The sequence below is a fragment of the Ochotona curzoniae genome, unplaced genomic scaffold (genome assembly GCF_017591425.1).
Source record: "Ochotona curzoniae isolate NIBS_2020 unplaced genomic scaffold, NIBS_Ocur_1.0 contig_3527, whole genome shotgun sequence".
Lineage (NCBI taxonomy): Eukaryota > Metazoa > Chordata > Mammalia > Lagomorpha > Ochotonidae > Ochotona > Ochotona curzoniae.
In genome coordinates this window covers 1,287,216-1,301,945 of record NW_024465897.1, presented here as the reverse complement: position 1 = coordinate 1,301,945, position 14,730 = coordinate 1,287,216, and the positions used below count along the sequence as shown (strand labels likewise).

At 41.4% G+C, this 14,730-nt stretch overlaps 1 protein-coding gene across 1 annotated transcript; it reads left to right on the top strand.

Annotated features, from left to right (window-relative positions):
- The first annotated feature begins 9,109 nt into the window (after window positions 1-9,109).
- Window positions 9,110-12,007, top strand: LOC121157646 (secretoglobin family 1D member 2-like). Its single transcript, XM_040981973.1, has 3 exons — window positions 9,110-9,242; window positions 10,559-10,746; window positions 11,952-12,007. Exons 1-3 carry the CDS (start codon window positions 9,188-9,190, stop codon window positions 11,973-11,975), a joined length of 267 nt encoding a protein of 88 aa, XP_040837907.1. The 5' UTR covers window positions 9,110-9,187; the 3' UTR covers window positions 11,976-12,007.
- The last annotated feature ends 2,723 nt before the right edge of the window (window positions 12,008-14,730 follow it).

Genomic DNA, 14,730 nt, shown 5'->3' with positions numbered 1-14,730 from the left:
TCAGATTGTTTTTTGTACTTTTTAAGTTAAAAACTAAGCAGACAAATAGAATTTGTACTTTATTTCATGGAATACCATACGATTGCTTCAAAACAGTTACATATTGAATTCTTCATTTGAAATTGTGAAGTTCTGGGTGGATCCTTCCAAATTAGGATGGACTCACTGCATAGTGAGAAAGAGCGGATGTTTCACCAAGATGACCCAGGACTGTGCTCAGCTCTGTTCTCTTCTGTGGGAAGGGTTTTAACACATAGCCTATTCTTCAAGTGTCACTTCCTTCTTCTGTAAAATAAATGTGATGAACAGCACACACATCATTATCACTGTATCATTGTGTAAGGAGCGTATGAGTCAACAGAAGAAACATATTATCAGTGGGTCACAATGAGGGTAAGCATTTACAATATAACAAAAAGTAACGACCGAAAGAATTAGGGGGAAAGACTCACCACATTGCCAGCATGAAATATCAGATTGAATCTCAAATATCGGCTAGGGAGCGTTACACATCCTAAAGGTATTTGGAAACATAGTAATTCAGGATTTGGCTCTGGATCCTGTGAAAGTTTTTTACACTTACAACATTCATTTTAATTGTTTTCTGCTTCGTTTGGGGTAAATATTACTATCTTACTGACAGTTCATACAAAATACTGGAACCAAGATTACAGGTGAAGAGTGAAGGTGGGGACAGTGTCTCCAGGGTGCTGTAGTCCACGGGACACTTGTCCCATGCTCATACTTCTGGTTGAGGCTGTTACCCAAAGCATTTGTTCAAGATTTTCCTTCAAGGGCCTGTCGTGGTAGCCTAGCAGCTGAAGTCATCACGTTGCACATGCCAAGCTCCCTTATGGGCGCCGGTTCTAATCCCGGCGGCCCCACTTCCCATCCAACTCCCTGCTTGTGACCTGGGAAAGCAGTCAAGGATGGCCCAAAGCTTTGGGCCCCTGCACCCACATAGGAGACCTGGAAGAGACTCCAGGTTCCTGGCTTCGGCAACATCGAATGATTGTGCAAAGACTTGGGCTCCTGTCGCCCATGTGAGAGAACAGGATGGATTTCCTGGTTCCTTACTTTGGCTTGGCCCAGCCATGACTGGTGTGGCCATTCGGACAGTCAAAGAGTGAACTGGAAAATCTCTCTCTTGCTCGTTCTCTCTCTCTCAAGACTTGGCATTTCAACTAAATAAGTAAGTAAATATTTAAAAGTTTAAATTCTCAAATATTTGGACCATGTAAAGGGAGTAACGAGTAATAGCACGAGTTGTCCTAGGTGCTTTATCCTAAATACACTTCCTATTATACAAAAATAACAGCTATGGCTAATATTTTTGATCAAAGTTCCTATGTGCCAGATATAGAAAACATTTTAACTCTTCTATGATTCACAAAAAATTATCATTGTGTCCAAAACAAAAGACGCACAGGGAGTTAATTCTATGTGCTGCTTTAAAATCAGCACCTGGTTCACCTAGTATATATATGGACACAAATAGTCTGTGTCATCCCATATGATCACTGTGTCACCCATGCCTCCCTTGTAAGGACTCTAGAACATACAATAATGCGACCCAACAGGGTGCTGCCTGCCAGGCTATCACACCTCTGGTTCCTCAGGTGCCATGGGAACACCCCTGGAGGATGCAATTACTTAATCCACATTTCTGCACAGATCTCTCTTTCATCCAGGCATTTTTAAAGTGTGTGTTCAAGTCTCTTTGAGACTCAGAAGAAGGTGGATCTCTTTCAAGCAAAGACAAACCGTGACCATGTATTTCCTCTGCGTGCATCGTGGAAGAGAGGCATTCATCTTTCACAGCTGTGGACATACCATTGAAGGTTGTGCAGTCTCTTCTTTCTCCGCTTCAGAAGTAAGGGTGTATCAAGTGCTTCCCCATGCTCATTGATGCTTTGGAGGATTCTCATGTTTTCCTATGACACAATTCCAATTCCTTTGCACTATGAGTGGGAAACCAATCTTTGGTGGGGGAAGTCAACTCTTTTTTTGCAGAGTTCTGGTGCATTTTTAGGCTCACACCCGCAGTGCCACAATGTGGAACCTTTGTACTGAGAACTGAGCAACATGGCCACGAACTTCCAGCACCAGGCTTGGTCTGAGGCACAGATGAGCTACTCCAGCAGGGACTTTAAAGCCTTGAATTACAGGTGTATCACAGCCAAGCAGGATTTCTGCAACCCCGGAGTCCTCACCAAAGTCTACTGATTCTAGACTTTGCAAACTCCTGTAAATTTGGTAGAACCAAATTTACAAATATGAACAATGGGAGAAATGTGAGAGTCTGTGGGGTCTGTAGGTCACAGGACAAGTCCCTAATAACTAGGGAATCATAAGGAGTTCCTGTAAGTCCTGGGTAGGTCGACGGCTTCCCTTGTTATTATCGTTGTCTTTCACTTGACTTGGGGCTAAAGGACACCATGTCCAACCTGCTGTGTGAAACTATTCACGTAAGTACAAACCTCCCCCCTTTAATTTCTTCCAAAATCAAGTGTGTTCCCAAACAGAATAACCTAAGCTCCAGCTGGTGATGCACACAAAGATATCACAAGTAATCCAAACAGAAAACAGCGCATTCAGAGAGAGTTCTTTGGCTCCCACTTTTATTTCTGTTTGGAAAATCAAAGCCACGTTTATTTCTCTCACCTTTACAACATGCAGCTTGTGCCTAATTAAACTTGGCTGACATTTCTTTGCATATGAGGCTGCAATTTATTCTCTTAATCCTGTCGGGTCATTTTCCTTACTCTACTTGACCTTGAAAATTATTGTTTTTTTCACTCATCCTCAGTGCTTGCTTCTGTCTGTGTCATCAGGTACTTTTCCTCAGACATCCTCCTCAATTCATCCACATTTCAGCTTCTGCCCCATTTGCCTCACACTGTGATGGCAGGGTGTGTCATCAGTCTGTCACTTCATTTGTGTGTGTGTGTGTGTGTGGCTGCTTTGTTCTTGCAGCTTTTACCACTTTCTGGGAATTTACACATATTTACAATGTATATCTTATTTCTTATTATCTTCCAAGCTACAAATTTCTGAATTTTATTTCATAAACAATGGAGAACCTACTAAGAGAAATCTGATAACAAGTCAAGACCCTTTTTTTTTGTAATTAGGTGGAAAATGTAAAAAGCAGAGGACATACTGGAGGGGTGAGGCTCAGCAGAAATTAATACTATTTGTGCAGAGGGACAACCGTGGGATTTGACTTAGCCAGCAGTCATGGTGATAGCCCTATAGGCAGAGTCAACAGATCCTGCGTAAGTCAATATTGCCTACTTCACAAACCCACATTTCTGATTTTTGAACCAGAATTTCTAGAATAAGTAACATTTTCCACAAAATAACAGTACATAAGGTGATCACCACAAGTGTAGACACCTAGAAAGGTGCTGATTTGGGGGAGCCAGCAGGTACGGGGAGGATAAACAGTGGGAGCTAGATTACAGTTGAGGTTCCTGTTTTCAGTGACAGTCCCACTGCCTTTGGACCTCAAGAGTCCTGCAGCCTTTTCTCTGACTCCATAGGATATACACAGCACAAAATAAATCATTATAACATTTTACAATGTAAAATTCAGTGTCATTAACAGAATTTAGTGCCTTGACACAGGATCCATATCCAGAAAATAATCATCATTCAAAAGAGGAATGTTGTGATATTTAAACCATGATTCCTACTTCCCCTTCTTCCAGCACACTTTGAGGCATCTCATGAAGTCCCATTCCACACTCTGTAGGACATGCTCCTGAAGGATAATCTTAGGATATGAGACTATAACATTATTATATTTACAATGCTGAAACTAAACAGTAAGTGACAATGCCCGGCCCTCATTGCCTGTATAGGCAACTAAAGGAGGGTTCTCAGGATGACGGCCTTGGTGGCACCAGGATTTCTCTAAATCACATGGCAAATTCTCATCTTCAGCTCCTGACTTCCAAATTCAGCAGGTGACTGCCCCTCCAGCAATGGAAGGTAAAGAAATTGGAGATCATACGGTGCTGTGAGCAAGTGGGTAGATACAGAAGGAAACTACTTGGTGTGTTGCCTGGTGGATTCCTTATCCATGAAAATCATCGCACATCCTGGTATTTGCAACTGTTGTGTTTCATGTATAGAAGATATTTACATGTGTCACTAAAGAAGGATTTTGAAAAGGAGAGAATATCTGACATAAACTGTTAGTTGTAAACATAAGCCATGAATCATACAAGCAAGCAGGAGCAGATGTAATACTGACCAGAACAGAGAAAAGTACTGAGAAAAGCCAGAGTCATCTTGCACTGCTATGGCTTCTTAATCAAAACTTTATCTTCTTATTAGTAACCAATACTCTGTGTTCATGGTTTTTCTTTATTAGCTTCAGTATATGTGAGAGAGCTTGCGATTTCTGTCTTTGTCACCTGACTTACTTCATTCAACATGGTAGCCTCTACTTCCTCCCATTTTGTTGCATAAAACAGGGGCTTATTCTTTTATGATGAAATCAATTCCATTATGTTTCATTCTATGTCTTGGTTATTGTGCACTGTACACACAGAATAAAATTTATTTTTTATTATAGTAAGCAAGGTGGCATAGATAACTCCTTGACACAATGTCATTTGAACATATATACAGTGGTAGGATTTCTGGATCATGTACTTCTTGCAATATTTTTCAAAAAGGATTTTATTTGTTTTCAGGTCTTCTGTCTGCTGGCTCACTCCTTAAATGGCCATAATGGCCAGAGCTGAATCATTCAAAAGCTGGGAGCCAGGAGCTTCCTCTGGGTCTCTTATGTGGGTTCAGGGATCCAAGGAATTGGACCATCCTCTGCTGCTTTCCCAGGCCATAAACAGAGAGCTGGATTGGAAGTAGAGCAGCTGGGACATGATCCAGCACTCATACAGATTAGCTGGCTACACCATCATGGCACCTCTACTTGTAGAACTGTAAGAACTCTCCGTATTGTCTTCCATATTAACTGTACTCATTTACATTTCTACCATCAGACTATTAGAGCTCTTTCTCCCACATTGCTTACGGTCCATTTTGATAATAGCCATTCTAACATGGATGAAGTGATACCTCACTTTCATTTTGACTTGTACTTTCCTAGTGGCTCCTGATAAAGAGCATCTTTTTATATAAATGTTGGCTATTTTCATTATCTTCTCTTGGAAACTTTTTCTTATTCACTGCCTTGTTACTGTATTTGGTTGTGACCTTCTTGAAACTCCACGTGGTATAGTAGAGTATGTGCTGTACGCGCTATTTCATGTTTAGACTTGCCTACCTGAGCAACAGTTAAGATATATTGCTCAATCCAGCTCCCTGCTAAAGCACTGGAGGCTTTAGAGGATGGCCCAAGTGCTTGGGCCTCTGCATCCCTCCAGTGGGAGCCTGGAAGAAGTCCTTGGCTCATGGTTTCAGACTGGCTCTGATCACTGTGACCATTTGGGTAGTGAAACAGCAGACAGAAAGTTTCTCTCTGTTTCTCTCTCTCTCTCTGTAACTCCACCTTTCAAACAAATGAACACATCTTAAACAGGTACATTATTGATTTGTACACTGCTGGAATGTCTATTGTTTTGGATAAGTATATCAACATATGTATTTCTTTTGTCTGAATATATTGATAAACATCACAATATGATTAAAATGAGTTGTTTTAACATATTATATGTCCCTGATTAATTGCATTTTATTTTTTAATATGATAATATTTTTCCTTATTTCACTTCTAGAAAACACTAGAAAAAGTTGTAATATCAACTGACAGTTGAGAAATGGTTAAGTCTAATGATAGCAAGGTCAATTAATTCTTTGTATTAGCGTGAACCATATTCTTTATTTTTTCTATCTTCCTGCAAATGCTATTATGCTTACCTTTGCTTTTGGTATATGCAACACATTTACTGTACTATAAAACAGACCTTTAATTAGTTTGTACATATTTATAGACTGTGATTCATAGAGTTTAGGTCTGCTTTATTATTCAGATGGATAGCAACGATGCTTCCTTTTTGGACAAATTGAAAGGCTGACAATACAGAGTCTGCAACAAGAACCATGAAACCATAGTACAGTTTTAGGTGGAATGCCTTAGGGAGCTTTAGAGTTGCGGAGTGAAAACTTTCAAAGGTTTCTTGAGCCAGGAATATGTTTACAGGGCTGATGAGCAAATTCAAGATAATCCCTAGGATTAACCTAAGGCAAAGGACATGGGTGATCAAACATAATACACCAGGCTGAGGAAGTAGTGCCAGGGATTTCTGGAACTTGGAAATAATTAACATCTATCTCTCCAAACTCCCACTTACAGACTTAGCTTTGGTACTCCTTACTATGGATTTTGTATGATGATAACAATCACTTGGCATTTACCAAATAAATTAAGGTATTAAAGTTAATTATCTCAGGTTAACTTGGGTCAATGCCATTGAAATCACACTCAAGTTACACACATGTTTTGCTGCCATTTAGGAGAAACAAACATTTCTTATTGACAGATCACATTCAATTTGATCATTTATGTTGGCCTTTTAGTGATATCTTTTAAGGTTTATGTTCTATATTTTTCCTTGCCTGGGAATCATAATGGCTGATATTAGACTTGACGTTGTTGTTTTTTGTCCTCTTTTAAATCAAAGACTCACTTTACACACATTTATGATTTATGAATTATCATTTCAAAAGTCCTGAGAAAAAGTATTTTGCTAACTCTCCTTATTAAGAGTCAGAGTTGAATATAGTCTGAATTCTTCTGGGTCAAAGTTGGATTTCTCCTCACTCCTTGGTCAACATGCTAACTTGGAAAGACATGATTTGTTATTTAGAGCTGAGAATTAAGCATTGAACCGCACTGTTAGAATGCTGATAGACACAGAGCTATGGAGAATAATTTCAAAATAACAGACATCGTCAAATTTCTAAAGATTCTCTACAGCAAAGGCATGCACCTCTATGATTCACTCTTTTTTATATAATTTTTTTAAGATTTTTTAAAATTTATTTATTGGAAAGTCAGATATACAGAGAGGAGGAGAGACAGAGAGGAAGATCTTCCATCTGATGATTCACTCCCCAAGTGACCGCAATGGCCAATGCTATGCCAATCCGAAGCCAGGAGCCAGGAACTTCTTCCGGGTAACCCACACAGGTGCAGGGTCCCAAAGCTTTGGGCCATCCTCGACTGCTTTCCCAGGCCACAGGCAGGGAGCTGGATGGGAAGTAGAGCTGCCGGGATTAGAACCGGCACCCATATGGGATCCCGGCACGTTCAAGGCGAGGACTTTAGCCACTAGGCCATGCCACCGCACCCCTATGATTCACTCTTACATCCACAAGTAACATTTAATGATTTTCTCTTAAATGTCTACATACTTATATCTCCTGTATTTCCATATGTCCAAGTCCTGCTAGTCTTATTATTTTTAATGGTGCCCTTTTTCCCCACTCAGTTATGGCATAATTGTTTATCATTAGAAATTTAATTGATTTTTATGAGAATTCTCTTTCAGCTGACATAAATGGTTTTTATTTGTAATGGATTCGCAGTTGACTGTTGTAGATTCTGGTTTCTGTTAAACATGTGTATCAATATGAACTCCTTCTCTCATTTATGTTTTAAGATGCATTTTTATTGGGAAAATATGGCAAATACATTTCCTACCACATTGAGGAACAGACTACTTGATAAAACAAAGCTGTATTTACAGCTAAATAGAATAGAAAGCACAGAAATATCTTGTAAACCTTTGCTGCATCCATTCAGTGCCTTCCACACATTCTCCAACAGAACGGTATTTGTACAATAGCTACTGAACCTACAATGAGACATAAGATGCAATGCTACAATTACCATTTGTTCCAGGGAAAAAGTTCTATGCCTTTGGGAAAGTAAAGAATGTGTTCTATAGGACCAAATTATGAGATCTTAGTGAATGCCCTTGCCCTAAATCCCACTGTGCTTGTCCCATTTCTCTCCTCTCCTCCTGCCCTTGATATCATACTTTTTTATCTTGTCCTATCACTGTTTTTTTTCACAGTTTGCCACAGTTGCCATCATACACACTTTCATACTGTTGGTTTACTATCAGGGTGTTGGGTGCATGAATTAACTCTCTCCTTGATGAGCATAAGCAAAGATCAATTTCATCTATTTTTCCCTTAGTGAATTGTTATCTGGAAAATGATGGGACACTGGGCATGAGGCCTGATGCCCTTCCTTGGCCTCTGCAAAGCTTGGAGGATGCTCCAGCTATGAGAGGTTACACTGGGTTCAGAGCACCCTGTAAATGGCTGTACAGAAGCCACTTTGCTCAGTCTACACAAATGGCTCCCTAGAGGTATGAGTCTTTTAAATACTTTCTGACTTTTGTCAAGTGATACTAGACTGAATTTTCACAACACTTTAGTGAACATGAGGTGTGGGAGCCTCCAGAACTCCTAACTATGCCTCCTGACACGTTACTACCTTGACTTACTCTTGCCGAAAACAGGATGTTAAATTCTGCAATATCCCCACAACACACTTTACACACCTGGCTTTGAAGATAAGAGGGTAGCAAAGACAGGAGGGGCAGTAGTTTTCACACAAAGCAGGTCTCCCGAAATGAGATATTTCAACCACCATGTAAGGTAGCTACGTGAGCAAAGTAGCGATACAAAGTGAGAAAGGGAGCTCTCTGGATCAACGTGCAAGTGAAACGCAAGAGGTGAGATGTTCCACAGCTCATGGGGAAACAGGTGGTCTTCTGTTTCTTTGTTCTCCTACATCCTGTGCCCTCTCCTATTATCCTGTTGTTACCACAGATGTGGTTTTCCCTGACAAATTTTAAAGAGATATAACAATCAAAATATCACAAGGAAAATGGGCCTCCAGGTGAGGTTTCTGGGAACCCTGTGGGCACCTGGAAAGTGGGGCAGAGTTCCCTCAGGCTATTCTTTTGCTTCCAGTGAGTGAGGGTGTGGGGCTGAATCTTGATAAACGTCATTGGTCCTCCCTGAGTAAGGAAGACTGCAAGCCAAGCCTTGTGACTGGTCACACGTCTCTGTGGGCAGGACCACTGAGGCTCACCAGGTACAAATAGCCCTCTATCCTACTGGCAGTACTGTTCCTGCAGTGGAGGACAATTCCCTACTCCTTTTCTAAAGGGAGCTCAAAGCAAAAAAGAGCACCATGAAGCTGGTGGCGTCTCTCCTCTTGATCACTCTTGCCCTTTGCTGCTATGATGGTGAGTACCATTTGAGATGACTTTTGTAAGACTTTTCTCTGCAACTCAGGTGGTTATGCTTGTGGTGGGAAGGGAGTCTGGATTAGATGACAATTCTAAAGTCATCCCTTAGCTTCATAACATTAACTCATAGTCGTCCATGATGAACTTTGCATTTTTTCAGTACCTAGGAATTTCAACAAGAAAGTCAGTTCCGGAAACTTCAGGAAGTCAGACTAGAATGTCACTCGCACAGTAGCAGATTGCAGTGGGAGGTCTGGGTAGAAGGCTGGACTCTGCAACCTTCCAGAACTTTGACCTTAGGCAAATGCTTATCCTGTGAAAGACCTTCATTTCCCCTCATGTTTCTAACACGACGACAGAGTAAGATTAAGATTCAGGATGCTGAGTGCTGCAGTCATGAAGTGACTATGTGTGTTGATCCATTATTTTTCACTCCAAGAATATGCAGGTGTCTTTAAGACAGCCTGCAGATTCTTAGATAACAAATTCAAACTCGTGGCTTGTTATAGCGGAATCTCTGCAGAGCTCAAGCTGAAAAGTCCAAATTGTCTCTCAATCTCTAAATAAACATGCAGGTTTTTTCAAAGCTTTGAGGCACTAGGGAATCCAGATAAGAAAAAACAGTTCTTTCAGATCTGCCATTGTTCCAGTTAGAGAATTCTGAGAATTCTGAGAATTCTCTCTAATAAAAGGGCATATCATCACGTATGGCAAAATTGCACATCTGAGGGAAGACTCATTCTCTCAATAAACTTTAGTTTATAATTGTGCAAACATCCTTTGGCATAATCTGAGCTCCTTTCACTTAGTCTCAGAATAGCCCTCCTCCCCACAGGGTTAATTATTTCCTACGCCCTCCTCCAGATTCTCTCACACTGCTGCAACTGTGCTCAAACTCTCACCCCCTTTCAATCTCCAGTTCCCCCCGTTGATCCCCAATTGCTGTTTTCTTGAATCCATGTCTGCTGAACAGACAGCAATTGCTGATCCCCAATTGCTGTTTTCTTGAATTCATGTCAACATATAGATGCAACTGAATTTTTAGACTATCCAATTTCCACAGAAACTTATTTTGTGTGAAACTTATTTTGGGTGAAACTTATTTTGATCGTGCTGGATGAAAAAAGAAACACTTGAAGAAGTTCCTCCTCTGGTCTCAGTTGTGTCTCTTGCTATGTAAACTCCAGGAAGTCCTCAGATTCTGTGATTATTCACACCACTGGGATGGAATAACAAAATCATAGAGGTCCTGCCTGTTTGTGTCAGAATAGAATGTGTCACACAGAATATGTGTTTCTGCTCTTATTCTCCAGCTGATGCAACACCCTGTCCAGAATATGTAAAAGAAGCCAACATCTTCATACTGGGTACCGAGTCTCAACTCCGGCTCTCACTTGCCAAATTCAACGCACCTCCGGAATCTGTGGAGGCAAAAATAATTACAAAAAGATGTGTTGATAAGATGGATTATGCAGATAGAGAACGCTTTGCAGGAGTACTGGTAATTTCTGTTTTACATAAAGCCTCTCTTCGGTTACACAGTGAGTGACGGGAATAGAGAATCAGCTGAGGGTGCCTTGCACAGGGCCATTCCTGCCACAGGGTAAATGTCACCAGGACATATCTTAAACCAAAGTCAGCTTCACATGGCATTCTATTGTGCTGGCCTGCTCCTCTTTCTCAGGCCATCTGCCTGGATGGCACGTCCCCCAAAGTATCCAGGGAAGGCAAACAGCCTGGGGTACATGCAAGAATTCTGAAAAGTCATGCTCTGCTGCCTCTTGACTTAGGAGAGTCCCTGAAGTGAGCTGCTCTCAGACAGTTGGTCTCAACCTCACACAGTTCCATGTAGCAATGTCAGGGATGCTGAACAGAAAAGCAGAAGTAGAGGAGGGAACTGGGCACTTGCTCCGAGAGAACCGGTGGTGGTTGGCTGGGTTTCTCTACTGGCATCTGAGACCCAGGACCGCACACCTGCTGATCCCTTGACAAGGTGAGGCCAAATATCCCTGCTGATTTGTTTCCCGCACTGCCTGGGGAAGCTGCACCACTTACCTGTGTCATTGTCAGGAAAGGTCATCATAAATGGGTCTTTCGTTCTCTCCGTTGCTGCTGTGAGTCTGCAACGTTCAGCTACAAAAACCCATAGATGCTGACATCCGGCCCTTAGTAGTCAGGACTCATGGGGCAGAATTCCTAGCATGTGGTGCCAGGAAGATAATGAGTGTGGTTTTACAGCACCTCATTTTACTCTGTCAGCCCTGTTTGCTCATTTGGAGGGGACAGTTAAGACCCACAATCTGCAATACAGGAGAAAAGCATTCCTGAACACTTCCATCCTATTTTTAACATTACCTCTTACATATGAAACTAGAATCACATTCAGCCCTCATCTCTGAAGGTTCAAAGGATGCTGACCACAAAAGCATATTATGAATGAGCTCTGTGATATTTCAGATTTGTACCGTAAGAAACACAATTTTAAATTTACCTTTTGTGTGATCTACTTCAGAAACTCAGTTTGCTACTGTGCTTCTTTTGTGGCCATTCTCTAGGTCTATCTTTTAATATCTCAGGCACCCCACTCTTTTGAATTCTAATAATCCAAAAATATCTTTTAGAAACACTGACAATAGGCTGTCTCATTGATAGAAGCTGCCTCACTCATAACGTCATTTCTCCTTCTACCTCTGTTTTTCATTTCAGAAAGAAATTGTGGGGGACTGTTGACCTGTGAGGTGCAAACGTCTGATCTTGATTTCTATCAACTCTTCAGGATAGCCTAGTCTTCTCCCAATATGTAAAGGCTTCAACGTCTTGCTTTAATAAATCATTTTCTTTGCATTTCTCTGAGTGCCTCCTTTTTACTCTACAGACATGGGTATTAAATTCAGCAGCTGTTACTAATGACTAAATCCTTGGTGTTGATCGCGATCAATTTCTTGGAGAACCACCATTTTGTCACCAAAGATATCTGGGGCTCAGACTGCAATGTAGGCATGTAGGCTTGCAACTATTCTGCCTTACTCACAGCTTTCCCATTCACCTGACAGTACGCCAAATGCTGCTAAAGTCTGAAGAGCTTCTCCAACAGGCTCACTGGTGTTGTCCTTGGCCACACCCCCAATCTCAGTGGCATTCCAGTCCCATGATTCACATCTTGCAACACCACACTGTGATGGCCTGGTCGTCTTCAGCCACCCTGCTTAGGGACCAACTCTACCATATGGGTTGAACCTATGTCATGTAGCAGGAAGTCAGATCAGAAGTGGAGCAGCCAGGACACAAACTGGTGCTTATACAGGATCTTGGTGTTACAAAGCAGAGAATAAACCTGTATAGTCACTAGACCACTCCCCCCCCTCCACACACACACACACACACACACACATCTTTTTTTATTTTAATTTTATTTTCTACAATTCTACACTTTTAATTCCTTATAATTACAAGCTTAACCTTCCACTAAATCAGTAATTTAAAAAGCATTTAGCAGAAAATACACTTGCAATCTGAACATTCCAGACCTCATCTTCATTCCATAGGCTCCTTTCAGGCTATTAGAACCCAGACTAGTCGCCTGACTCACAGAACATACAGACCTAATACACCTCTGCTTACTCTAAAGTTAAGAATCTTGCACATCTTATTCTGCAATGATTTAGAGCACATTACCCTTCATACATTTCAGTTTGCAGAAATTAAGTGACTATGAGGGACAATGAAGGCTTTAAGGAAGCATTTATCATTTACCACTACAAACTTCCGGTGACTAATGGAATTACCAGACGCAGGGCCAGTTCTCAAGCTCCAGCCTCTGTGATCCTTCCCTTTCCTCATTGCATCAGTACTTTGTTCCCAAGTATCATTCTCATAAAATTTATGGTTGGGATTTAGAAAGCACCAGAATGTCCAGCACTACATCTCCATTAGGAAACTCTTCAATTAGTCACAACTGCACACAGTTCTGTATATAGGCAATGCAACTATCACAATTTCTAGAGACTAGGGTGAGGATATCATCGTAGAGGGATTAGCCAACCAACAGTAGCCCTTCTTTCCTTTTAAGAGTCACTAAGTCTCCCTCTTTTCAAGACAGAGCATCACCCCCTGTGGATCCCTTCATTTTCGTCCCTCCAGCCATCCTTGTAGTCTGTTCAGTGTCTCCCTCAGTGCAAATCAAAGCCTAATTGAAACTAACTCAGAGATCTATGGGGGGTACCCATCCCTGTGCTACCATGCCCATCCACACAGTAAGGAACCTTCTACAAGAGAAATGAGGCCCCAATTTTCTCATCAATAATGACTCATCAAGAATGATTATTTACACTGTATTCCTAAGGATTTCAAGCAAGATAATTCATTTGCAATCTCACATCCACATTCATATATTTTGGTTATGAGAAATGGTAAAAATGCTATCATTTCAGCCTTCCTTTCAAACTATACTAATGTTTTGATCCATTCAACAATTTTAAAATAGTACTTACTTTGGAAGAGCCTTGGTAGTTCAACCTAATTACTCTGGTAGGTTGCAAAAAGGGTTTGTGGACCATTCAGGACGAGTATTAATCCCTAACTAATTTCACTGCAAAAACACAAAGACTGCAGCTTTGGACATGTGCACCAGGATTTCCAAAACACACTTCTACATTAAACTCTAGCTTCAGCTTGGGAATCTGTGCTCAGCCACAGTTGTTTAAATAAAAATAAATAAATAATACAAACTTCATTTATTGAGCATCACACTGAGTTATATCATCATACCTGAACTTGAATCTTTACTTTGTGTGTGTGTGTGGAGGGGGTGGTTTCTCTTCCCTTAGAAATCTGGCCACTTCACCTATCTTGCATGGTTTTGCTTTTGGGAAGTCATCATTAACACCCTCATTCTGAAGACAGGATGTATCCACACTGCCCACACGCATCACTTCCTGTGTTACTGGACACAAGCATCTGCATCTACTAGATATTTTCTGTGTTTTCTTCCATTTTGTGTATGAGTTCTCTGAAAAGCTGGAGTTCTCTGGTCAACATGCCTATGGTCTACAGCTTTGCATCTACTTTGGAATTAATTTCAGACTCTCAAGATACCCAAGCTATCTTCAAGCATACTGATGAGGACTCATGAAAAACATATTGGAGGGGAGAGCGAAGATGGCCGACGTAGGAGGAAGGCTGTGAGTGAGCGTCTAGTGAGAGAGGGATAGAACGCTACAGAAGCAGCAAAGAGGAACAGCAGGGAACCGCAGGGAGAGGGTTACCGTGAAGCTCCTGACAGGTGGACCAAAAAGAATCCACACACTCGAAAGAACAACGAGAACGGAGCAGGCAAAGGCAGAGAAACCCGACATCCCACTCTAGACCTGCTGATCACTTTTGAAACGGCCTAGACGGAGACGCGCCAGCTCGAGGCAGGGGAGATCAGGGCGGATCGTCGCGGCGGAGGCCTTCAGCAGCGGTGAGGCAGACTGCGAGTCAGCCG

Coding starts and splice junctions, on each gene's coding strand:
- LOC121157646 (XM_040981973.1), top strand. CDS start 9,188: ATGAAGCTGGTGGCGTCTCTCCTCTTGATCACTCTTGCCCTTTGCTGC. Junction 9,243..10,558: donor TGCCCTTTGCTGCTATGATG/GTGAGTACCATT, acceptor CTTATTCTCCAG/CTGATGCAACACCCTGTCCA. Junction 10,747..11,951: donor AACGCTTTGCAGGAGTACTG/GTAATTTCTGTT, acceptor TTTTCATTTCAG/AAAGAAATTGTGGGGGACTG.